The 27,416-nt window shown below is 37.7% G+C and overlaps 1 protein-coding gene across 32 annotated transcripts in view; it reads left to right on the plus strand.

Moving 5' to 3' along the window:
• RBFOX1 (RNA binding fox-1 homolog 1) overlaps window positions 1-27,416 on the plus strand; it is a 1,334,594-nt gene that overhangs the window by 1,042,369 nt on the left and 264,809 nt on the right. For 6 of the 32 annotated variants that reach the window (XM_080382958.1, XM_080382957.1, XM_080382954.1 and 3 more), the window contains exon 1: window positions 2,345-3,236. The exons of 18 other annotated variants lie outside the window; for them this stretch is intronic. Coding sequence is in view for 13 of the 14 variants with exons in the window: in XM_080382957.1 (XP_080239083.1) it covers window positions 3,093-3,236 (144 nt within the window). In the remaining variant the exon portion in view is untranslated. Of the gene's footprint in view, window positions 1-2,344; window positions 3,237-10,094; window positions 25,856-27,416 lie in introns of those variants that run through there. 8 more of the 32 variants (XM_080382964.1, XM_080382960.1, XM_080382976.1 and 5 more) reach the window with 4 other exon arrangements.

Below are 27,416 nucleotides of genomic sequence, written 5' to 3' on the forward strand. Positions count from 1 at the left end.
TTCATGTACATTTGGCAAGTTTGTGGTGGTACTTACTGTATAGATGGCCATAACTTGGAATGTGGTTATGATTAATGGCTCAGCTTTGGTAGAAGAGTGTGTATAAACAAGGACATGGCTTTAAAGAAGAGACATTGATTTTTATTTTTATAAAAATAAAACACATTTTGTTACCTTTTATATTTTGAGACATAATGACAAGTTATTCTTGGAAGGGATGCAAATTAGTAATGACTTGCCCCTGCCTCTCTTGAATAGCGTATATTGGGCTAAAGAATTCTGTTTCTTTTTTAGGTCTGTTGCACTACTGAATTATGTATTTCATCTATTGTTTCTCTGTGTATAGATGATTTGGATAGTTACATTCATGTTCTTACATTTGTATATTCCTATTATTAAAACAAGAAATTTGTAGCGTTTGTAGGTCATACTTTTCTTACTTTGAAAGGTGTGAAAGTTAAAGCTAAAAGGCCAATGAGAAACTTACTTTTACAATTAGTGTTATATACATTTACACTATGAAATTCTCTTGAAGTAGTGGTTCAACACACTCTTTTAGGAGTTTAATCTGTTTTATGGGTGTTCTTTTAGCGGTAAAATAGTGCAATAGGCAGAAGAAACTTTGCTTTGGCTATCACCATGTTCCAGAACTTCACTTTGGGAAATTGGATAGACATATAGTTCCAAACTGTTTGGCTAGGAAGCATGCTGCCTTTGATTTTGACATAATGTGGAACGAGTTGGTTATTTGCCTCCTTATATAACGTATTTGTTTTTCATTAAACATTCTGATAAGGTCTTATTAAAGTACCATGTATTATTTATGGTATTTCATATGAAAATGAGCTGAAGGGAGAATTCTATCAGCTTAGGGCATTTCCAGAATAACAGCCTTTCTGTGCTGGGGGGGGGGGGGAATGAAGAAAAGCATGACATACTCCTGTCAGAACAGGAGACTGCTTAAGGCAGAGAGAAAGAATGAAAAAAGGAGATAGGGCATAGAGAGGGTTAGTTTCTCCTTCTCGCTCTCTCTTGCTCTGTGGGGTGTTTTTGTTGGTGGTTTGTTTTTTGTTATTTTTGTTTTTCTGGGCGCTTTTTTTTTTTTTTTTTTTTTTTTGATACAAACCAGCACAGATTACTTTATCTGGGTGTTCTAGTAGATCAGCCCATGATAAACTGCAAAAGCATGGAAGTTTCCTAAGCCAAAAGCAATCCCTGTATTGTAAGTTTGTGCATGATTGTTTTGGTGTCGATTGCTGAGTTCTAAATACATTGGGTTTGTTGCCTTGACTGCTTTTGAGAAAGAAAATTATGTAATAACTGATTCTACTGGAAAATTTTCGGTTTTGCATGAAGAAGACTTAGTGGATCTAAATCAGTCTCTGAAGCTTGTGTGGGTGCAGGTATGTGTGCGCACATGTAGAATGTAAAAGAATTATTTTGTTTAATACAGCACCTGAGTTGCAGTGACATGTTTTGTATCTGTTTCCAGTGAAGCGGGGACTATTATTTGTTTTTAAGGTAGATCTTAATATCAAACCAGTTATGCTGTGGATGAAATAGACTTCTCTTGTATGTGGCTTATTTATTTATTGTTGTTAATGCTAAACTCTTCATCTAAGATACGTTTTTGTGGGAATGAGATATCCTATAAAACAGGTGATTTAAAATCTTCTGCAGTCTTTTTAAAGGAAACCCCTTCAAAATCTCAGGTGCTGCTTTGAGGTTTGACCTTTTTTCCTGAAGAATTAATATTTAATTCATTTGTCAAATTCCAATTAAAAATAGTAGTATCTTCTCTTATACTTGAGTTGTATCTAAGAAAAAAGAGACTTGTAATATAGGACCTCAAGGACGAGCTGTAATATAAATTATTTGATTTGCAGGTCACATCCTACTTTATTACATAAGGACTAACTAGATCTACTAATGAATAATTATTACTCCATAAAATAAAGGGGGGGGGGGGGGGGAAGAAAAAGCCTGCAAGAGTGGAATACTAATTTGAGGTATCACTCTCAAAGTAAAAAGTAAACATGAAATTCTGAAAATTGCAAATGTAATTTTCCCATGTAACCTGATAGGGCAGCCCTTTATAATAGATAGCCTAGCTGTCAAACAAATTTGTAATTTTAGATGAGATGGGCTGTAGACCAATTTTAAGATACAGTCTTTATCCAAGCCTGCTCCCCTCCCCCCAGTAAAGTAGACACAGTGTGTGCTATGGAATTTTGTTTCATTCCCAGTGTTTCTGCTGCAGTGGTTACAGAGATATTTCACAGTTTCTCTGTAACGCTTTTATAGGCTTCTCTGGGAAACTAGATGGTGAATGAAACGTAGGTATAAAATTAATCTGTATTCTATAAAAACCTCATTTACTGATAGCACTGTGTATTTGCTAGAATCCTCTTGCCTAGCCAAGATTCTTTCCCTTCCCCACTTTGTGCTTCATACTTTTGTTCTGAGAAGGGGAAAGCCCTTTTCATGTCAGGTGTGAGTCCTGGGAGGGGGGGGAAGTGTGCGTGTGAGTGTGCATGTGTGCGTGTGGAATCATAACAGGCATTCAGTCCCAGCTGGGCAATGACACTAATTGCCCAGATCTCATGGATGCCTGTGATGCAGCGCGCTCACTTTCTCTCCTTCCCTATCCTCTCCAGGGATTTTTAAAATGCAGTATTTGAATTTTGGTGAGTGGTAAAGACCCTGCCCTAGGACCCATTTGACAAATGAGAAGCTGTGCAGCATCAGCACCAGCCGACTGAGCCTCACTGAGTCAATCTCTCTCTCTACTAGTCAGCAGCTACTGTTGTGAGACAAGCTTCAGCTCTCTGTCATTGAGGAAGTTCCATTTGCTCATCAATAGGCTGCAGGCTGTGTCTTCTTTTTTTCCTCTCTCTTAAAAATTCGTAGTTTAAATCTACCAAGTTGCCTTAGCTGACAAATGAATGTAGGGATCTAGCGCCGGGGGGAAAAAAAGGCATTAAAGAAATACTGTTTCTTACTTAAATAATCAAGAAGAAAAAAAAAAAAAAAAACCCAAAACAAAACAACAAAACTAACCCATAGGGACAAGATAGGGCAAACGTGCTTGCATGCAAGCCCCCTCACTTGTTCTACGTAGACTTCAGAGCAACACCATGCAGCATCCCCTTACGGGTGCAACCTGCGTGGCACTGCCGAATGTGGGCATGTGTCCCCAGCTCTCCTGTGCCTTGACTTTTATGTACTTACAGCAGGTAAGTTTGCTTAACTTTTTCTTTTTCTATAGTGCCTGCGTTGTCGACATCGTTTGGGGGTATTTGTAATCTTGGAGATGTTTTTTTATGTGAACAGACTGTATAAATGTCTCCCACTGTGTGGAGTGAATGTTGTGCCTGCGCTTAAGAATGGTGAGAGTGAGTAGAAAATATGTTTTAACAGAGCATCAAGCCTTTGCATATCTTTTTTTTGTTTGGGTTTTGTATTTTTTGTGTCGTCGTCCCCCCACACACCCAGTGTCTTTATTGATGGTGTTTATAGATATTTAACACAGTGCTTTCACTGTAATTCTTGTGGATACTGTAGCAGAGTTTCAGCCATAAAGGACTGTTCTTTATTCACTTGCAGGCATAAATTATACTTCTAATGTAAATGTGCCCAATGGCAATTTTGTTTAAGCCTTCTTTGAAGCCAGGAATTTTAAGTCTGTGTTGAAACATGCTGCTGATTAAAATCAAGCTGATTTTTAGTTCACAAAAAAAAAAGGGAAAATGAAAAAGAATAATAAAGCTCTATCTCTGCAGAACTAATACTTCTATCACTGAAGTATATTCAAATGGCTTTTAAAAAATGTTCTGATGTCAGCAAAACAATACTAATTTCTAGTCCATTTTTAAGATTTTTTTTTTAAAGTAATTTAATAAAATTTTTGCTTCTAGGATTTTTTTTTTTAGGTATTTCCACCCTTCTCCCTCCCCAAATTATTTACAATTTGGTACCCTCTCTCTGTTACATGAAAGAAATAACTGGATAATACATTATTTTTTAAACTAGTATTTTGGAATCATCATTGTATTCTACTTTAATGGTAGACTCAGTTATAAAATATAGAGTCATCTAGTAAGTATGTAGAGCCATGACAGAAATATGTTATCATGCAAAAATGATTCATCCTATTTATTCTGATACTTTCTGCTGAAACTTCAGGGAGAAAAATTTCTTGTGCTTACTGTAACAGATAGGGACATTTCTTCCCACTTCCACTACAGCAGTTTATATGCATATTGACTTCCACGAGACTCTGTAACTTTATTTCTGTATTTACAAATGCCTGAAAGATATTTTACAGTATTTATTTTTGTTCCTAAAGACTAAATAAAACAGATTTAAAGTTTATTTTTATTTCAGAATGTTTATTTTCTGTTACTGCTGAAAAAACAGAAGTTAAGTATTTGCAGGATATAAACCCTTCTGTAGTTTTTTTTTGTTTGTGTGGTTTTTTTTCTTCTTCGTCAGTAGTGTAGTGTAAGCCATTTCTGACTTACAGCATGGGAATGTATAATAAAAGATTCTTGTATACGCCCTAGATTATACATGTATGTAGGAGGGATTCATATGTCTGCAATTAAAATATGCATCAGATAAATATGATGTGTTTAGTATTTAAATAAATTGCATGTCGTAACTAAAATGCACGTTCTCAGTAGTTCTGTATTCTGGATACGTTTTGGAAATGACATTTATAGATCAGTTTTAATGATCCAGTGTGACTTGTGCACTTACTGGTTGTATACAAAATGTACTCCTGTATTTTGTTGGATTTGTTCTTCTGAGTTTGCCAAACACCAATTTTTATGTTAAAGATCCCGCTTTCAAAAGGAAAAATGTGAATTAAGGTGAGAGGTCAACATGGCCACACAAGGAGCTGGTAAAGGACAAATAAAGACGAGGTTAGGTGCTATAATCACCTTCCTGTGTGAGCTATTGCAGTATCATTATGCAAACACATCTATAGTATGGCACTGCTTTAAGGTTTAAGAAACTGTGCAACCATAATGATTACTTTAAAATAGTGATTTCAATTCCATCTATTCCATTTGAGATAAAGATGAGAAGTGATTGCTAATGCACTTTACAAAGAGCTATATCTAGCGGATAATTTTAAACTCTTTAAGTGGATTAACTGCCACACTGGAAGTATCTTCCCCCCCCCCCCCCCCAAAGTATTGGCTTTCTCATCTGCTCAATCCTATTGTCAGTTTAGAATCATTCTGCCTCCACCAATCATAAATATAAGTTAAAAAGTCATCTGAATTCCTGATGATAATTGTAGCAGGTTCAAATTTTTGTGCTTGTTGCTTCTTTTGATTGCTGGTTGGCATTTTAATTATTCTGGATTCCTAGACAGTGAGATAATTTTCATCTTGATTCAGATATGATTTATTATTTTATATATTTGGTCAAGTAATTTTTTTAGAAACAATGTTACTTTATCTCAAATCTTATTCAGGTAGAAAGATAGTACTGTGGTGACATTACCTACAAAGCTATCGTAACATGCTTCTGGTTTTAAATAGGAAAGGATAAAAGAACTGTTGTATATTTTTGAAAAATGTTCATCAACTTTTACCATGACAGTCTACTTGTGATTTTTTTTCTATTTTTCCCATATCTGATAATTTCTAGCAAACTTAGGATGATACCTATGTTTTGTATCTTTAGTACAAATACCACTATCCCAGTGCAACTGTGTTTTTCTCAAACTATAAAGTTGTCTATTGAGCTTCAATACTTCTAACCTAAAAGCTTTATCTGGCAACTTAATAACTAGTGATTCCCTCTGCCTGTGGACCCTATGACCAGCAATATATAGACATTATGTGAACCTATGGAGTATTTTTTTCCTCTAAAAATTGCACTTCACATATGTCTGCTCACTTGTACCTCAATTAAAAGGAATTCAGACATCTGTATTACAACCGAGCTCTCTCGCTTGTTAAACTTTATTATCTATTTAGAAACTATGAAAAAAAAATGCTTCTCTATTTTTTGGGTGTCTGATAAATACACTAGTATTCTGTCACATTGCAGTTTTATAATTGGATATATGTCTTTCTGAAAGACTATAAAAGGCATTGTGTTCTTCTCAGGGTGGACAAACCAGTCTTCCCTTCAATAAACATTTATGTAGCCATGAAGATGGCGGTTTTCTGTGGAGATGTAATAATAATTTGGGAAAATCTGTGGTTTGGTAGTCCATTTAAAATTGGTTATTATTTTTTTGCTAAACTAACACCGCTTGGTTAGTTTGTTTAGTGTCAATGGATAAATTGCTTTCCACAGGGTGCCCAGGGAAGTGCTCTGCTACTTTGGCCTCTGCTAGAAACTTTAGTATTTGCTCCGGTAAAATTCCAGATTACAGATGAATATAGTGTGTTAGGAGCTGAGTGAGGAACTGATTTTTTTATTTTATTTTTTTTAAGCAGTTGCCTACAGGCTGCTTCACCTAAAAACATCAAAGCTTAACTGTTGAAAATAGAGTTGAAAATAAATAAAGTACAAAGGCCTAGTTCACATTATAGATTAACTGTCAATAAGATATTCACTTGAAAAAGCCAACAAAAGCTGGAGGATGCTTCTGAGTGAGTTAAGTTTTCTGAAATGGTTTGCAATTATTTGGATGTTCTCTTAGAAAGATGCTTATAACTTTAGAAATCCAGAGTTTTCAAACACCAATAAAACCAAAATGACTGTATAAGTGGCAGCAACCAACAGGAGGAGGATGGGTGGTTTTGAATTGGAAGTTTTTACTGCATCATTATAAAGATAAGGGATAGCTGGGAAAAGTATAGGTGCATTTGGGTTGGAATTTTTACTTAATTTTCAGTATGTAAAGATGCAAGAAATGGGAACTTGAATTTGTAGTGCAGCATATGATTTGATAATATTTTATCGTGCTAGAAACAGCTAAATACGTCTGTCTTCTCTTCCCCTCCTTAGTACGACACATCAATGCAAGAAACAATACTTACATCAAGAAGAATTTTTGCAGCAAAATTTTGACCACTTGTAAATTAGGATTTAGCATGTATTACCAGAGGCTTAGTTCAGTAAACTGGTATTTCCCTGTGATATATGTTTGCCTTGATGCAGGGTTATTTAGATGGTAGTTTCTGAGTGAAACAAAGTCAACTGTTTTGAAACACCACATAATGTTCCATGTCATAGTGTACAGTGCTGCTGTCATTATTTTAAAATTGGTAATTTTTTTTTTTCTGTTTAATGATGATAGATGTGCTTTGTTTTAAATAGTGAAGTGGTTTGTACAAAGGGTAATTCCTCTTAAATGGAGCAATTGCTCATAGTGGACATTCACAGATCGAAAACAATTGAACTGAAACTTCAATATCAACCTTTTCTGTCTTTAACAAGAAAGTAGTTCACGGTACAGCTCTTGTATCAATGATGAAAGGAATCCACCATGAAAACAAAACAAAACCCAACAAATGCCCCACCTCTACGCCAGCTATTCCATTAGCGCTTACATGGTAAATTAGTGTAATTTTATTTGGGCCTTAAGCATTATGACTATGGAGAAAAGCTGAATTCCCCACTCAGTTACTTATGTCATGCTTCTAGATCTGATGATTTATAGGAGTCTGAAAGACTTTTCATCACATTCTTTCTTCATGGCTTAATTCAATGTTGATTTATTTGGTAGCATTTTCAATTGATGTAGTCAATAGTGTCAATAATGGCATAAGGATTAGAACAGATTATCTTGGTGCTAAAATTGTGTAAAGAATTAAAATGGATGAACAACTCCTGGGTATGGTTTACATTTTTTGTGGAGCACAAGCACATCAATTGCTGAATGCCACCATTGAAGTTACAGTTCTAAGTGTGTGTCTTTTGCCTTTTACACTTTAGTGAGTCTTCAAAGGATCAGGTATGTTGGTTGCATTCACTAGCTCATATTTTATGATAACGCTGTTGAAACCTATCGTGAGAACACTGTCTTTCTTTACCTAGCCCATTTATAATACTCTGTGGCTGTCCTGTAAAATCAGTCATTCTGACTTCAGCTAATGAAAATTTTTAGCATCTGTTAGCTTACAGATTGGAGCCTTTGCACAGTTTTGTTCCTCAGTCTGCTGTTTCATGGCAATTTTCATGTGAGGACATACAACCTCTGCTTATGACTGCATGAGTGAAAAGAATTCCACGTTACTAATGCTCACTCACCATCTGTTTTTCTTACAGCTGGGCCTTGAATAATTGTCCCATAGCTGCTGGACTGGGGGTAGGCAATCTTTTCAGGGGTCCTGATTCATTTAACCAGCTTCGCTGCCCCAAGAGAAACATAGCGCTTAGTTATTCAAATGTGTAGGGTAAAACCTGTACTTTGTCAGATAAATTACAGTACTCAAAAAAAAAAAAAAAAAAAGAGAGAGAGAGAAAGAAAGAATTTCCATGCTACAAACCATACCTGGTAGCTGCCTTTGCACTTTGAGGGGCCAGCCTGGCACCCCTGGGAACCTGCGTGGTGTGAATGACACGGAGCTCATGAGGTGGGGATGCAATTGTTGCATCCAAAAGTGCTGCCAATGCAGAAGTAAGGAAGGCTGATGTCTCTGTGCTGCTTATCTTCACTAGGGTAAATAAGATAATTTGGTATTCACCAAAAAACTTTGAAGCTGTTATTTGAAACTCCACCTCTGATTCAAGACAAATTTACGTATCTACATACCTTTTGTCTCACAAGAGCTGTTTTGTGGTTTTCTAGAGACTAATGAGGAGTGGTTTAGAGATCGAGTGGTGTAGCAGTACTCATTCTGAGTAAGAGCTAGTTTGGGGCATTTAACTACAGCCTTGTCATGCAAGGTCAGTCTCCTCTCACAATAGCAAGAGGAGGTGCTTTAGTTAAGTGCTTCTCTCCTTAAATACTAGAAAAAGGAAAAAAAAAAACCCCATACACAAACCAAAAAGCCCACTCTAAAACAAACAAAAAAAACCCAAACCCCACCAAACAAAACTAACCCATATGCCCCCACCCCCCACCCCACCCCCCCCGCCCACCCAGAGCCGTTGAAGAGGGTTTCTTGCTGCTTTGGACTGTAAGAGCAAGAGCAGTTGCAAAGGAGCTTCCAAGTGGCAGGAGCAGGTGAATGGTTTTCGCTTAATCATTGTTTTTATAACTGGGCTCTTTGAACATTTTAAAACACTTCAGCTGAAAAGTGATGGTTGGCTTTTCTGTTGTGAGCTCATCGTAAGTTGTCACTATTCATTGGTATTTGCTAAATCTGTATATAGATGATTATTTTCTGAAAAAATATGTGGTGTGGCATTTTATGGGTCTGTAAGCAGGGGGGTTTCTTCAGGGTGACTAGTACATGTTTCATTCAGTTTGTTTACATTGTTTTGACCAGTAGCTATGCAATACTAGACTGTAAGGTGTTTTGGTTTTCTGTGTGTGTATTTCTGAACCGATGAATAAATACTGTCACCATGTTTGAATTAATTCTGTTTAAAATATTTCTGAAGTGTTTAATAGGCAGTATAAATGAAAGTGATGAAAATTGTGACACCTGAATTTATCACTTTGCTTTATGTAGTTAGGATAATGTTAGTGGAAAGGAGCAGTCAACACCCTCTAAGAATCCTTCAAGCTTTCCTGCCTTTTAAAGGTGTATGTGCAATTGATTTATCAGTTTTAAAGTGTGATGTGTAGTACAAGAGCTCTCCTGAGGAACTGCTGTCATTTCTTTGCTAGCATTGCTGATTTACCTCTGAGTTGCCTAGTGCAGCGCCATTGACTTCTTTTACATTTTGCTTCCCCTCCTACTCTGTCAGTGCAGCAGCCCAGTGAATTTAATTAGAGAAAATAGCATATCTAATGTCTATAGTATCCTGACTAGTTGTAGTTGGGCCTTTGGTCTTTTGCACTATAGCAGGCTCCAGCTGTGGAGAGATCTCACTGTGTTTTGATCCTGCTCCTTCTCATTGTGTTGAACACATGCAGAATCAAAATTAGATACTGTAGTAAGAACTGAAGCATTCAGTGAATTATTTTTTGTTCACAGTGAGTCACTGATTCTTTTTAATCCCCCCCCCCCCCCCCCCCCCCTCCCCCCGATACGGAAAGAAAGTGTGTGGTACTTTAGAATTGAAATATTTAAGTTGTTCAGATGCTCATGAATAAAGATACAAGTGCTTTCGTCTTAGACAATTTTTTACATTTACCTTTTGACCCTTTATATCAAAACACCAGAAATTGCTGGTCTTCCTATCTGCAACATCTTAAATATGACTTTTTTCTAACTGTGCATAAATTTCATAGTATCCTCTCATATATATTTTAGGTCTGTATATATATACACCTCACCTACAGTTATGACATGCCTTGTCTCAATTCCTTACTGACTTGCACTAACACTTATTATTATTATTACTACTATTAATATTCTACAGTTTTGAAGGCTGCTTGTTTGGTTTTGCTTCTCATAGCCTCTTCTTTTATTGCTATCTTCATTATCTCCACAGTGGCCAGTAAGCCTTCTGTAAATTAAGTAGATGATTAAAGTTATTGATTATGGGCATGAAACTTTTTTTGTGAACAAGGGGTGATAAGAAGTTTTAAAATATAAGCTTATGTTTTCATAATGGCACCATCTTTCATAGGACAGTGTGAATTTAAAGTGTTTGTTTGAAATAAGTTTCATTGCAGAGGGAGGCAAAAAACCTGTGAAAAGTTCTCCCAGAGAACAAGATCTTGTCAAAACAGAGATAGCAGGAAAATTTGGGGGTGAAATAGCGCATCTATTCCATGAGCATCCCCTGCTTTCTTAAGCTTTTTTTCCTTGTCATGTATTAGTCCTATCTCTGGGATGTTACATGGCTGCATAGCTCAATTAATGCTCTATGGCAGGAGGAGGAAAAAAATGTCTCTCTCTTGTCAGAAGCGAAGTTATTTACTTTCAAAAGCTGACAGAATAGCACTGCAGGGGCTTCATTTATTTCCGTTCAGAATGTCATTATTGTGTAATGCAGAGGGACTTCTGCATGCATTGCAGGCTTATTCTTGTAATCTTTAGTCTGCTGGATGGCTGCAGAAGTGTAAAATGGCATACTGGGATGTTTCCCTATTCTGACTTGAGCTCGTTCACTTTTGCAAAACTGCATTCCAAGTGTCTTAAATATTTACTGCTTAGATGGCAATAAATGCATTTGTCGGTGGTGCTGATGCTTGATACATTTGGAATCGTGCTCTGGCCTAGCTGGAAGACTGATTGTATCCTTAGTTACCTTTATAATGTGTGTCATTTCTCCTGTTGGGTGCCATATGGTTTCAGACTGCTTTTTCAGCATTACTTTCTCTCTGTCATGCTCTTTAGTTTTTCCAAGTCTAGCCCCAAAAGGAATATTTCAATGCAACACGTTTTATAAAGCCTACTTGCTATTTCATTTCAAAGTTTGGAAAACCATTCAACTTTGGTTTTGTTGTTGTATTGCGTGTACTTCAGGGGCAAGATAAGTAGTTGTAATGATCCCCATCCAAGTTCATGTCTGTCACTGCAAAAATGCGGGAGTGTTCAGAAATTGCAATTCCAAGAGTTTTGGTTTGTTTTTCCTTTCCCGTTGCTGCCATTTTCTCCAGTTCCACTTCAAATACCACACTTGGCACCTGCGCATGAAATTGCCTGTTGCTCTGTGGAAAGATTTTTTTGGTATGCCTAAAGTACAAACACTGATACAGCTCGCTTCAGAGTTCCTCATGATCATACATTGCCCGTCTGTCTGCCCACTCTTAAAATAAATAAATAAATAAAATGCTCCAATGGAAAATCACTTAATTTGGAAAGGAGTCACTTTTTTAGTGATAGCTGATTTTTTTAAAGTATTTTTTTTAAAGACTAACTATATTTTCAGTAGTTTTTTCCAGTTTGAAGTGGTAAACTAAACATTTAAAAAAATTTAGAATTTGTTCATTAGTAGTAGATTTTATTTGAACACAACCTGCCTTTAAGTGAAGGGGAAAGGATTCTACTTCCAAATCAGCTTGCTTGCTTCATTCCTTGTTTTCTCTTCCTTTATTTGAAGACATAAAATCCAATAAATTTCTATTGCAGTTGCTGGGCTTAAGGGAGAAAAAGGAGAGGAAAAGTACAAAGCTATTGGGAAGCGTCAAACACTGAGAATGATGAAGTACATTTCATAGCAGCCAATTCCAACCCCTGTTGTGCAGGAAGGCTTTCCAGCTCACCCAGGAAATGCAGCCATTGCACAGCACACTAGTAATGATTTATACACACCGCACCACTGCTTTTGTTCACTGGCGGAGCCAGGTTGTGTTAATAAAGGAATTTCAGGGAAAAGGGTCCTGGCATGCTGAGTTGTTTTGCTCAATGCGGTGGATGCTGCCTTCATAAATCAAAGGAATTTAGTGCTTTACAACCTTTCAGAGCTGCTGAGGGTGGGTTGTTGGTTTTTGTTTTCTTTTTTTTTTCTTCCCTTTTTTTTTTTTTTTTGAATCTGATTCACCTAGGAATATTTTCATTTCTTTTCTATAAAGAATGAATGAACTACTGGATGAGATCTCTCTCAGCTCTTTTAGGGTTGATTGGTTTGTTTCACAGTGGAATTATACTTCCATTTGTTTTCCATTTGGTATTTATGCTTTATGGTGTTGTCTATGGAACGAGACTAGCATGGTTTTATTAACATAAAGAAATGCAGATCACATTATATTCTGTCTTGTTTCTTAGAAAAAACTAAATAAAATGTAAAGGTAAATTATGTTTGCAGTAGGCAAAGCAATTTTATATTCTTGAGCCAAAATAATAATAAAAAAGTAATAACACTTATTAAAGCATTGCTCATTTTAAAATCAAGAAGATTTTTAATTAGCAGAAATACACTTCTGTATTCTTTTTCAATAAATATGAGTGTTAGATTTCAGAGTTGCTTCTTTTTATCTGGAAACTTTGTTTCCTAATAATAGCAAATGCAGGATTGGGTACTTAATTTTGTATTAATTTACATAATGATTGTTTTCCATTGGTGTATTGACATTGCTAGAGAAAATTTGTATCTACACTTGATAATAGAAATGAAGGTGAAGGATGGTTTGAGAAAAAGCTCTCAAATTCTCATGTGAAGTGGAGCATTAAACAATGTTATGGGACAGTCACCTAGAAAATAAACACTTGGTTTGATACTTACAGAATCTAATCTTTACTTTCCATTTTGTTTTACAAAGGGGGGTGGGAGTAGAAAATAATTACAGGGAATGTGTGTTGCAGCTAATGGGAATCTGGCTTTTCAGGGGGATCCTAAGACATTGTCTTACACAGCAGGTACAGTGGGTTTTGTCTGTTCGGATCATTCAGAGTCACTGGTTCATGTAGCTTTTGCCTACCGAGCACGTGGCCCTGTCCTGGCTTTGTGGCAGTCGAGGCGGTGGTTCCCCCCAGGCTGGGAACATCAGCAACGTGGGAGTCAGGACTGCAGAAGTTAAAGCGACTTCATACCAAGAGGCATTTTTTTGTTTGTAGTTGATGTAGCCTGAAGGCAGATAAAGAACATCTTTTCCATTTTTATCCCTGGTTTAAATATCGAAGATTATTATAAGACAGGTGCCCAGTAAATGAGGTTTCTGTTTATAAAGTACCATTTCTGTATTTGTTTGTCCTCTATTATTTGGGTGCGTGAGTGTTTCATTGTATCTAATTATGTCTGTGAGGCACAAGACAACAGTCAACATCTGCTCTGTTGTTTCCTTGGTTTACAGATAGCTTTGATGGGTTATTAAACAATCTATTTTTCAAACAGAAAACAGGGAAACAAGCTGCACCCATATTATGTAATTTTGTAAAGGTACATTATGTAATTAGTTGTCTAGTGTTTGCACAATCTTTTGTTTTGGTTGAATAAATGCTACTCCATTAAGAAACATGTGATTATCTTGGGCAGTTTTTATTTAATAGTGAATTTCTAGTTTATAATATATGGGTTAAGTTGATTTTGCCACTACTAAATTGATTTCGCCATACATTTTGTTTTGAAGTAATGTGCTGGAGTTGTGAATGCCAATACCAAAACCAGAAATGTGTATTAACTTCCATTTATTACTGAAACAGCTACCGATAAACTCTTACTGCTCACAGGAAAAATTATTAATCAACTTGAATTATTTTGGTGTGGAAGTTTACACTGTTGCCAGAGCATCATCTGGGGAAGGCAATGCTCAACGCTGGCAGGTGATGCTGAGGGCAGCAGAGCCCAGGTACCCCCCTGCCAAGGGATGCTGTGCTGTGTGTGCGGGGGGCAGCACTGCTGTGCTTGCCTCTTCTGCAAAGGGGTGTCCTCTGGGCAGAGTGCTTGTCTCATTATCTCTTTCGAATTTTGGGGGTTTATGTTAATGTACCTGTCCACTGTGTTTTCTTCACATAACACCGATGTCCACTATAGTCTCTCTGGATGGATGAAGGCAAATCGCTGAAAAATTCCAACTGTGCAGCATGTGGTTGGTTGTGCCTCAAAAATAAAATGTAGGAGAAAATTTCCCAGATGCTAATGATGAACAAATCCTAAAATTAGGCCTGCTGCAGCTTTTAGCATTGCAGAAAGTTATCTATTAAAAAAAAAAAAAAAAAAAAGAGGAGGAACATGAGTTCAGTATTTTCATGGCCGTTGGGGTGCCAGTGTATACCCTTACAGAGCTACAGCCACCTATAGCTGTTCCTTACGTGTGTACATTTGAAATGCTGCACATGTAATGTGCTTGGTTTATATACACAGTTTTTTCCATGGAAATACGGTTGTTCAATATAATTTTAACGTGGCATGAACTACCCTTGTATAATTTGGAAAAACTGAATTCAAAGGAAAGAGCATAATAAGCATAGTTACTCATACAAGTATGCGTGTTGACCAGGCTTGTGGGGCTGATGTTTCAGGTGCTTGTTTAAATGTTGTTTTGCAAAATGTCATCCAGTTTTTTAGGATAGAATGAAAATTCCTCACTTTGGGCAAGGGCTTGTTAGAAATACTTTATACTCTCCCTCTCACCTATCTGTGTGCATCAGCAGCCAAAGACGTGGATGTAGACCAGGGATTTCAGCTCTCTTCAAGTGTCAGTAACTGCTCCTCAGTAGACCTGGAGGATTACACTTGCAGTTTTGATGCTCCACAAAGATGTGACAAATGGAAACTCAAACAGGACCTTCTAAATAGTTTATCTAAAAACCAAAGGAATGCCAGGGTTGTGCTGTTTGTAGGGAACTTTGTTTTCAATGTGTTTCCAGAAACCCACTGCAGGGTGGGGGAGGAGCGGTAGGTTTGGGGTTTGTAGGTTTTTTTGTTTGTTTTTCTTTCCATAATGTTTATTGTTAGATGGTTTGGTAGGGTGTGTCTCTTAGGAACTGCTTGTTATGAACAAACAGATGTGTTCCTGTACAACCAAAGAAACCATGCAGGTGTCTTCAAATGTCCGTGTGGGAACAGAGCAGTCACTATTTTTTCATGGTATGCAACACAGAGATGGATTTTAATGGGAGAGAAAACTGGGATGAGAATTTCTGTGGCGGTAGATCAACACAGTTTATTAACATCCACTAAGGATGTTATCCTTGGCTATGCTGTAACATTAATGCATTTTACAGTTTACATGCATTTTCTTTCATCATCATCTTCCTGTATATTCTGCTTGAGAATAGTTTTAAGCGCTTATTTGCACTAAAATTATGCAAGTGGTGGTGCCCACTTCCAGCAGAAAAAGAACTTTGAAACTGCTTTATGAAGATTGTAAGGGAAGGTTATTTTCACAGATTTGTGAAGGAAGCTGAGTTACAGCCAGCAGCATCTGATCTGTGGTAGGGGACACTGTTTGTACAGCTTCATGAAGAGTTAGGACTATGGAGCACAAAACTGTTCAGTGTTTTTACTTTGTATAATCTGAAAGAGCTAATCAGGGCTGAACAGTAGAGGACAAGAATTCAGGAAAATTAGCACTCTTACTAGTACCACAAATAGTCAAACAGATCAGTAGACAGCAACAGAAGTTGTTAACTTCCATTGCTTATGCAGTAGTACTAGATCACACAAGCATCTAAGGTTGTGAAGGAGACATTAAGAAAAAAATTGAGAGGGATATAAAAACCTTTGAAAATCATTTATATTAGAATTCACTAGTCCCAGTTGATTTGTTAATTATTCTGAAATCTGACAGTTCTGTAGAAATAGCTACACAGCACTTTTTTTGTCATCGCAATACCAGCGGGATGTTCCAATAACAGCATTTATAATCCAGATGTGCAAAAGTTATGTCTGTGGGACCAACAGGATATGAACTTTCAGTGTGGTTCGAGTTTCTCAAGCAAGAAAATTTGAAACTTATAGGGCAATATTACATTACTTTTCTTTTTTTGTTTTCATTTGTTCCACGCAATTTGCTGTTTTGCCTTTTTTTTTTTTTTTTTTTTTTACTAGACAGTATTATGGGTTGCATTTAAAGCAGTGTTTAAAAATCTTGAGAAAACGTAAGATGCTCTTGGTCAAAGAGTTTGAGTTAAATTTTTGGTGTCTGATCCTATGGTGCAGTGCAGGAGAATTGGGCACATCTCAGGTCTTAGAAGGAGACTACTTACTCTTTGTCTTATTTCTTGAAGCAACAAAATCCTGCTTGTATCCAGCTAATCAGCTGATATTGAGGTTAAGTCAGCCGCAGTACCGCTTTCAATAAAACCAGAAATAAGCCTCTTCTGTTGTCCTCCTTTGCACAAATTTACACCAGTCCTTTGCTGGTGCGCTCCAAGGGCACAGACAAAGGTGGATTAAAACCTAAATGAAGGTGAGATTAAAAAGGCTATTCTTTCTTTATTACCTTCTAATTTAAAATGGAATTAACCAAAAGTAAAAAAGTTGAGAAGTGGATGACAGGAAAGGCTCTTACCATCTGGCATTGATACAACAGGCTCATGGTTTTCTGTTCTTCAGCGCCTGTTGTATCGTCTGTTGTTCTGATCAATAGCGCGATCCCTGTAGGTGTGTGCTGGCCTGAGGAAGCTGTGGTGAGAGAGAACATGAGAAATCAAGGGGTCACAGGAATTCAGTAACCGCTGTGGTTGCTGAAGAAAATCAACTGTTTGGTAGAATAGTTATTTAGGACTGGAATGTGTAATGAATATGTAGACTATTGTCTAAATGGTCTTGGGGGAGGGAAGGAAGGAAAAGGGGTGTTGTGATTCTTCAAGGTGAGATCTGTTTACTGTATTCCCAGGATGTTTTGTTGAAGCTTAATCTGGGGAACTTTATTCTTTCAAAGCAGTTTTTCTGTGTAGTAGCTGTTCAGGGTTCAGGTGAGGGTGCCTGCACAGGATACCAGAGTAACTGCTCTCACGCTGACCTGGCCTGAGGCACAGACCCTCGGATATGGGCCAGAGGGATCCGATCCATCCCAGGAGAAGGCAGACGCCGCTGTGCCATGCGACCCATTGGCTGGGCAGGCCGTGCCCAGCAGCTGCCTGTCAGCCGTCAGGCTGAGCTTAGGAGTGGGGGCTCAATTGCTGAACATGGGATTAAGTGCATCCCCAAACAGTTGCTTTAGGAGATCTCTACGCGACTGAATTGACTTCAGACATCAAGTAGCAATGAATCTGAAAGAGCTTTCTTAACTTTGCGGTATCAGGTTTGGAGGCAACCTTCATATCAACTGCACTTTCTAACGCTTGTAGCCAAATCCTGCCTGCCTCAGGCGCTCCTCTCTTGCAGTGCTTGGCTAACCTTCAGCATTTGGAAATTATTGCCAATGTCTTGAATAGAGCTGAATTACAGCTCGGGTTACATCTGATGCCTTCAAGTCCTGATGTTTTATCTCTGAAGAATATGAAACTTGTCAGTTGTGAACAGAAATTCCCTCTGACCCCTTTAAAGACCTGTAGGGTCTTTATTATTTTGGGGGTTGAATAAGTTGTTTCTCCAAGGCACCCTGCTTGCTAAGGATATCTACCCTATGCTGTTTTCTGCAATCAGAGCGTTGCACTTGTCATCATAGGGTGCTTGAATGATGTATTTATACAGGCAGGAGGGATGGTTTAACACCATCTTCAGATTCACTGTGCAGTCCTATTAATACGAACTCAGGGGAACGAGTAGCTGTTACTTGTCAGCAAATCCTGAGTGTATTAAGGGGGTGAAGATTGGAGGCTTATCTCAACTTTTTAAGAAATGACAGATAAACTCAAGAGCAGAGTAGTGAAAGATATCTGAAGTAGCCTGGAGATGGAGAAGAGGTTGTTCCCAAAGAAGCCAACAGTGAAAGTACAACTGATTTGGTATGCTATCCAGCCAAGAGGAATTACGTAGTAAAAGCCGGTAGGGAACTGCATAAGAAAAAATAAGCAATGCTGTGCTCATTAAGACACAAGAAACACAGCGAAGACCTATGCAACACAGCTTCGATGTTGCACATAAGTGGTAATGTACACATGTCAAAATCAACTCTTGGTAGGTAAAGCAATAGTATTTTCCTCCAGCTGTGCAGCTAAATTCTCTTGAGTGATCCAGGCCGCTACGAGAGAGAAGCTCCCTTCATAAATAGAATTGTACGGGGCCATGGAGCTGTTCATTGAAGGAGCTCTGCCCTGCAAATGGTTTGCATCGCCATGTGTGCTGTGCCGCTCTTTGTAGATTTAAAAGACGATTTGTGGTGTGACTGCTGTCTAATGTTATCCTTCTTTCTAGTTCTGTGTCCAGCACCTTAAATAACTGAAGTTCCCAGATTAATCCTGCTTTAATTTTAACACAAATTATGGCACAAAACCACCAATCTGCTTGTGATTCAGAATCTAATTCATTTGAAAACACTGCTAAGTTGAAAGGCACCTATAGCTATTTGCTTGTTTTTTTCAGGGAGCAGTGATTCACAGGTTGTTCTCTGGTTCTGTGCCATGATACGTATGGCTGATGGCAGATCCTTACCTGCCCCTGTAGCCAAAGGGAAGTCCAGCCACAGAGCATCCCTTAACTTCATTTTCTAACCTGGCTTCCTCTCTCCAGCATACTTTTATCGCCTATGTAAGTGAATGTGTTCTGTGACTCACTGAAGGGTAAATCATTCTGTCTGCTCTCAGGAGACAAATGTCTATCTCTAGCAATCCAGTCTAAGAAGGAACTGAAGGTTTCTAAAGATGAAGAAGAGGGCAAGCCACTTCTGTAAAAATCTCTGCCTTCACGCGTTCCTGAAAAAGTAAAGTAGATGTGTACCTTTTGAATGTGTGTACTCTTTCATATTAATGTTATAGGTGATCTCCTTGTACCAGACACAGTTCTCTTAAAAATAGATTTATAGTCTAAGATTGTTACAAATTATCAGCTGAATTGCAGAGGAAAAGGGATGTTGGTGGTCATCCCACCCGGCAGTCACTTCATCCCCAGGAAGTATTTCTGCGTGGCATCCTGGCAAGAGGAGGTTTTTTGAGCTGAAGGATAAAACTTCCAGATGTTTATAGGACATTCTTACCTGGTATGGGGACATTACAGGAGAAAGCCTGGATGCCATTTTGAGTGTAGTTAGGAGGGGAAGGAGTGTAATATTCAAGTTATGAAGTTCATATTCAATATGAAGAAGTTATTAATCTTTTGGTTGTTTACGTGATTAGCTTGGGTTGCAATAGGCTGAAGTGAGCCCTTGAAGGTGATAACAAGTACCATATAGTTGCTGAGGTAGTAAAAGGGTATGTTGTCGGAAAGTGCACAAGGGAAGAGAAGTGATCTTTGTGAGAGCATTCCAAAAGAAACACAAAGGAGGCGTGCCATGCTTCAGCTGGTGAGTGGCAGGTGAAGCAGTACACAGTGCTGGCAACAGAAAAGAAAGTCTGGAGTTAGTCAAACCAAAGAAAAAGGTTTGGCCATGTATTCAGAGACCAACGTTTGCTGAGATATTGCGCTTCAAATAATACAAGACCAATTGGCCTATAATGTGAAAGCCTTGAGTTTTCTAGTGCTACAAGTTGTTTCCCAAATATTCTTCCTCAATTTTTGTGTAAGGTGATTCTGTCTGAAGCTCTTGTAGTCAGCAGGGTATTTATCTTTATCTTTGAAGTCTCTCAATTTACCACCATTGTATATTTAAAAGAAAAAGGCTAGAAAGTTGAACTTCAGTGGAAGCGAAACATTGTTGGTTTCTGATTGAAAGAATCAGCTAGGTTCATCTTGAACTGCGGCTAGTTTTTTTATTTGTTCTTGAGAGCTGAAGTGATTTTCAAGTAGAAACTTTAAGTTCAGAAGAAAAACAAGTTAATACCAAATGTTCTTTATCCCACAAGTGTTCCACACACTTTAAAAAGATATGCTGTCCCAGCTGTAAACAGCTTCTATACTCTTGCCCTATACGCTAGTATAAACAGAGATGCTTAATAAACTTGACAGACTCTGATATCTGCCATACCTGTATCGATATGAGATCAGTAGATACCTTTGGTTTGTATATGTGAAAATTTGTACTTTAAAAGGCACTAAAATATCCACATTGTATTTTGGTTCTGCCAGGGTTGGCTGGGGAATTGACACTTGGCATGAACAGCTCCTACGTGTACTTCGGGATTTGCTGGGAAAAGTGGAATGGAGTCAGCAGCTGAGGACAGGGGTCATGTCCGGATAGTGCTTCTGGTGCCCTTGAAGAGCCTTTGGTCCCAAATGTTTTTTACAGAAAGGTGGAAATAGTCTTTGGAAGATGAGCGGAGTAGTTCTAGAAGTGGCATCAGTCATGGTTGGGAGGGTGGGGAAGACATTCCAGACAGCTTGCTCTATCTACCAGTATCTGATTTAGTGCCTGGGTCTGCTTCCCTCTGGCAATGCTGTCAGTGGCGGCTCACCTTCTCTTTCAGAGCATGCATGGTACTGATCTGCTAATACTCTTTTTTAGGGACAATAATCAAAAGTTTCCACAGATGATGGAAACTACCAGGAGACCTAGAAACTACTTCATCCTGTCAGCTCTGGGTTTTCCTTTACCAGAAAACCACTGAGTAATGTTAAAGGTAAAATGCAGGGCATTTGGACAATAGGAAAGGTGGCCAGGAAGCGGGAGGCTTGGAGAAGAGCTTAAAGGAATCAAATATGACATACCATAAGCTACAGAGAGGGTGCCAAAGTGGTACCTCAATTATTTATGATCTGTGAGATGAGAAAGTTAACCCAGTGTTGGAAGGAAGTAGAAATGATTTGAAGTTTGTTGGTGTTGAATAGCATTTGGAAGAACCATTGTTTGTGGTATTTTGAACTAGATACAGGCATTAAGAAGAATTAATTATTTGGCAGGAAGGTGGTCTAAATAGATTACTTCTGTCAGGATCTGATTAGGGCACATTTCATTGATTGGCTGATGACTGCATTGCAGGGATCTGCCTTTTCCAAGCAATGTGGCTCCAGGGAAGTTATTGAAGTCTTTCCGTTTATTTTGTTTGTTTGTTTACCTTGAAATATAGCAAAACCAGGCACCTGATTTTGCCTGGAGAAGTGTTTTGGTCGTTGTGTAATGCGCCAATTAGGCATTACATGCAGCTGGGTTCAAAACCTTGGCCCTTGTTGCATCATTTTCATTGTTCTTGTTCTTCCTGAATGTGGTGTTCCGTTTTCAGGATACTTCTGACTTTATTTCTGCGTGCATCTGTACTGTACAGTGGTCGCCATTTCCTTCCCATTTCAAATTACTTTTTAGCAAGTCCATGGTGAAACCACTATTAGAGCTCTCCTGTCAGTAGCTTCAGTTTTGTGCTAAAACATAATATTATGGCATTAGACTGCTGGGCCTGAAATACTTTTGTATTTTGTGACCTTCTACTGCTACCTTAGCTTGCTTAACCTAAAGGTGAAGCTTGCTGTTCACGTTTAAAACCAGCTTTTCATAAATAATACTTGCCTTTAGGCAAAATTCTGCAGAAATGAAACAAATACAATTGTGTATTTTGTGTGTATACATATTTTATATAAAAGTAGCGTTCATGTATTTTCTTGTTATTTTCTCGTCTTCCGTTTTTAAAATCAGTTTTCAGTTTCAAAAAATTCTTGAAAAATTTGAATTAAAACCAAAACCCCCGAAAAACACCCTGAGGTTTGGAAACAGCTGCAAGAAACACCCCCTCCATCAGCATACTGCAAATACCTTAGCATGTCACTTTTTTTCTAGCAGCATTACAATTTTCTAGAATGTAGTGGAACTGAAAGCTGTTTAGTTGTTTAAAATAGATGATCTCCCGTTTTCCACCCACACACTTGCTTAATTTTTTGCAGGGGGTAAGAATCCAGGAGTAGGTAGGAAGTAAGTGCTGTCACCCTCGGTGGCTTCAGACAGGTGATTGATGTGTGTAGAACTGACCGTTCTAGCTCTGTCTTAGCAAAAAAAAAAATAGGGCCATGCTTAACCTTAATCTTGCCAGAGGTCCTGCTAAACTGAAACAGAATTATTAACATATTTAATACTCTTCTGGCTCATTCTGAGTCTTCAGCACTATGGTCAAATTTCATGTATTCAATGTATTCCTGCAGAACAGGAGTGACCATTAATGCTAACTAATGGTGAACTGTAAAACTATAGATAAATTCCCTTTTTTTTTGTGGCTGGGAGGGAGAACAAATATGTTGGTATAAACTGGTGAAGCTGATATAGTTGCATTGGCGTAAGTTCAGAATTTGGCACGGGGCGGAGATGTGAGTAAAGCTGTATTGTACTTCTGTGGTTTTGATTCACAGAGGTTTGTGCGAACTTAGGTAGCTGGTGCACACATGGGACATCATCACAGAGCCCACCCAGAAAGTCAGAGCTCGGATTTGGAGTGCCATACAGCTATACATTTAGAAGCATGTTGTTATAGTGAGGCAAGCAAAGCATCCTTTCATTAAAACAGGTAACTACAGTTTATTTTCAAAGTTTATTTTCATATATTACAATCTGCAATGTAGTAAATATAAATGCTTTTTACACGTTTGATATTTTCATTGTTCTTGAATGTTTATACTGCTTGCAAAGGGCTGGAAGGGTCCTCCTGTAAGTTCCTGAGTTCAGACTACCACTGCTATTGGCATCACATAATTTTCTTTTATAAGCTATCTTTCTTTGTTACTGTGCATTTAGAAGGCTGTTCTAGACCCTCACTTAGCCAACACCAGGATACTTTAAAAAAAACTTAAAATATTTTCAGCCTAAATGTATGCATAACTAGTTTTTCCTTGATTTTTAGTGTGTCAGGGTTTTCCTTAGCCTAAACAGTCTCTTCCTCCTACTGTTTTCTTCCCTGTTCACAGATTGTTTTGCTAGGGTAAACAAATCAAACTTTCTTAGGTTCCTGTTATAACATTAGTCGCTCCATTCCACTGAACAGCGCAAAAAGGGCTTTCCCTACAGCTGTTGTGGTTGACTGTGGCCATTTTTTTAAATATGGATAGAAAACTGTATGCTATTGGAAGTACCTCTAAGAAATTAAGAAATTAATTGAGAAATAAAATTAATTAAGGAATACTGATAATTTGCCTTTTCATATTTGCATCACACTGGCAGTTCAAATTCCTTAAACAGATGCAATGAGGTCCAGCTTTTCCTCCTCTGTTATTAGCAGAAGCATGACCTTACGTTTTGTCTTATTGAATTTCAGCCCATTTCTATTCAGGCAGTCCATAAGTTTGAGCAATTCTTTCTGTATAATATTCTTATCCTTCTCAGTCTTGACGGTATCATCCAACTTTGTCATCAGGAAATTTCATCAGCATGTTGCCTTGTGCCAAAATAATTAATGAAAATGTTAAACAAAACTGTCCCAAAAGAGATCACAGAAAAGCTTCCCTTAAGTTTGTGCTTCCCTCTACAAATCATCTTGCTCTTCAGGTTTTCTAACATCTTATCAAATACATACATGCTGAAACAAAAAAATGACTAGCTATTTCACAGAGCGATTTAACAATCCTTATTTACGTCCATTGTCCCACTGGAGTCATTTGAGTAAAGCTTGCAGAATCCATTTTATAATCTCCATTCCTAGGTGAAAGAAATCTTCTTTCTTTTCAAATGCAGCTCACTGTTAGGCCAAACAAATAGGTAATATTTAGAATGAACTTTTTTTCAGAAATGAAATACCTTTAAATGAGTTGTAATGGCAACTCGCTTTCTCATATATACCTTTTGTTTATATATTTTTGTATGAAAGTTAATAACTGGTTTTTTATTGGAATTTATGATAATCTTTTGGCAAACACCACGATGTGTCAGCCTACTGTGTGCTTAATAATTAAACTGCAGGGTTCTGTTCCTTAATAAGAAAAGAGCAAGAAATATGATTAATAGCTAAGCATAAGTCAAGATAACCAGCGTGAACAGCATTATCCCCAACAGAAAACTGAAGTGATTCTATAACAGGAGGTGGAACTAGGTAAACATCGCTTCATCATGTGACAATTGCTGCCCTCATTGGCAGTTTCTCAAAAGAGCATCACAGAGGGTCACAATTCAACATCTAAAGTTAGAAGTGGTATAAGGCTGCTAGTAACGAGGGCCAGCGGGCAGCTGCTAAGGTATATTTCTAAATCGTGCAACACGGCTGCCTTGATACATGAGAATCAATTACTGAAAACCTTTCACGATGGTCAAAATGTGACATTAAATAATTGAGTATCACATCAAATCTTGTCTGCAATTAGTTATCTGGAAAAGTAATTATGCAACAAAATCAAGTAGCTGAAATTAGTGATGTGAAACACCCTGGTTATTCAAAGCCCGTAGGAGAGGATTTTTTTTTTTTTACTTGTAACATGAAGTTTTAAGCATCTTGCTAATTCTTATTGAATTACAAAAAAAAAAATCTTGCTCACTTGTAATTCTTGCCATTAGTCATATCTGCAGTAGAAGATACATTGCACGTGATACAGGTGTTAATGACTAAGTTTGGTTTTTTTAAAGTAAAAATTATTAGCTGTGGAAGAGATTGTCTTGCAAGTAGTACTTGAAAAAGCGAATCTGTTTTCTTTAGGGGGAAAACAGCCTAAATTTCCCTCTTTTGTCTCTTACACTGAGAGTGTAAGTTTAATTGGAGAACAGATATGAAATACTCTAAAGGTCAAATTCATTCTTGTTAAAAAAGCTATGATAAATGTAACAACATAGATGTTGCAAAAGGTTAGAAAAGCCATTAAAATATAATTTACACTAATAGAAGTAGTTAGCTTGCATTAGTTAGCTCAAATATTTAAAATAAGCAAGAAAAACCAGGACAGAATATGTATCCAATGTAACAGACTCTAACTTTAAACTCTGACATGAATGTTTAACAGCTTATAAATACAGGGAAATGTTTATTTGTGCAATCATGATAAATCTGATGAATTTCTAAATGGCTTCTAGTAGTAACTGTTGTCATGTATATGCCAGAACTGATAGCAAAATTAATTCTAATCGGTAGATCTGTACACAATTTGATCTGTATGTGTCTAGTACGTAAAAATCTGAACTGATGAAGAGTAGTTGGTTAGTCAAGTTACTTAAGCTGGTCCCAAAATAGCACCTTCCTTTTTCGGTAGAGTTAGGTTTGCAGCTGTTGTCTCTATCTGTTGTCTCTGAAGAAAATTTTAACATTGAGTTGCTGACGTCAATTTTTTTCTTTTTTTTACAGCTGATGTGGGCTTTGCCCCTGACAGAAGTTATTTGGTTCTAGCTCTGAGTTTGGAAGAAGTTGGTATATAGATTTTCCCCTAACTTTCAATTGATGTGTTTAGCTTTAGTGGGAGTAATACTATCACTTAAACCATGTTGTCGTCTCAAGGAGTTTTGCTACATCCATATGGAGTGCCAATGATTCTGCCGGCAGCACCATACTTCGCTGGACTTGTTCAGGTAATGCAAGGCCGCTTCCAACAAGCAACTTAACTCTAGTGCACTTAGAGTAATAATTGGAATTTTTATGGTTGAGAAAGCAAACACTTTTAATACAGGCAAAAGCTCTCATGTAGTCAGTGAGAAGACAGTAGGAAATCAAAAAGATGGATCACCCTAATCTGTGTATTGACATCTCTCATGGCTGAATAAATGGTGTAGTTGAGCTATATTTGCTTGTATTGATTTGTCTGCTGTTTAACATTCATGCCTTTGCTTCACGAGGTTGACCACAGGGCAGAGGATTTGCTATCCATTCTAGGTTTCTGAGGGAGTCAGCATTCCCACGGCAGGTCATAAGACAAAGTAACATACCATGATGTGTTTAGGTTAAGTGCTTTAGCACAGCAAATATGAATAGTGTTAAATATGCATTAATTCATATGTTATGCATCACCCTGAATGAAAACGGGTTTGTGTTTTTGTGTGTATAGAAATGTATCACCTTCACAGAATAATGATGCACGTCATATTAACTCTTTTGAACCCTGCAAGTGTAAGATCTTGCTTTGGGGCAAGAGTTCTATATTTCAGAAGTGATCTGGCAATTACTAGATCTAGTTGGTGGTGTTGTTGTCTGCTTTGGATTGTATTTTTTATTTTTTTTATCCAAAAGTGGTATTACAGAATTTTCTGCTGGTAGGCTTAGGATTTTGAATAGATTAAGTAGACGTTAATTGAGCAAAAAGTATTTTTGTCGTTTACAGTACAAGAAGACAGTAAGAAAGGATTCAAGTAACATTCCCAGAATTGGAACAATTACAAAGCCAATGCCCTGTAAATGGCAGTAGTTAGATACTGTGCATTAACAGGGTCGAGAGGCACACGTGTGTGACAGCGCTTCTGTGCCACGCTAGTGATCAATCGAATTAGCTGTGGAGGAGAGGCACATTTTCTTTATGCTCCTTTACAGTTAGCTGATGTAGAGGGTCAATCACAGCTTGAAACAGATGTTTTTTCCCATATCGGTCCTTCCAGTAATTGAAGACTGTGAGTTCTCTTCCTCACGTTAGGCTTAATATCAGACACATATGTTTGAAATAGAAATATAGCATTGCATGGTGGCCATTATCAGGTACAGAAAAGCTGTGTCTTCCGAGACATGCAAGCTGATGCTATTTTTTTATGCAGTGAGACACAGCAGCACACTTGAACATGTCAAGCAGGCCTTCATATCCATTAGAATTTGGGGGTGAAGGTCGGACGCTAGAGCTCAGTCAGACCTTGTGCCATCCTGTCCAATAAATAATTACAAGCAAATCGTGCCTTTCACTCTATGCTGATTGATGTTGAAATTGCTTTTGAAAGTTCTCATAAGTTCCTGTTATAGATTAAGTGCCGGTGTAGGAAAAATAACTGCACCCAACTGAAATGGGTGAATGTAATCAGGTTTAATGGACTCGAGAGCTTGTTGGGAATTAAATAACTATTGATTTGTTGGAAAGTTGCTGTCATTACAAAATGCCACTCTGGACGCATTATCCAAGCAGACAGATTAGAAGAAAGGGCCCTTCGAAAATTC

This window comes from Falco punctatus (assembly GCF_963210335.1).
Source record: "Falco punctatus genome assembly, chromosome: 4".
NCBI lineage: Eukaryota > Metazoa > Chordata > Aves > Falconiformes > Falconidae > Falco > Falco punctatus.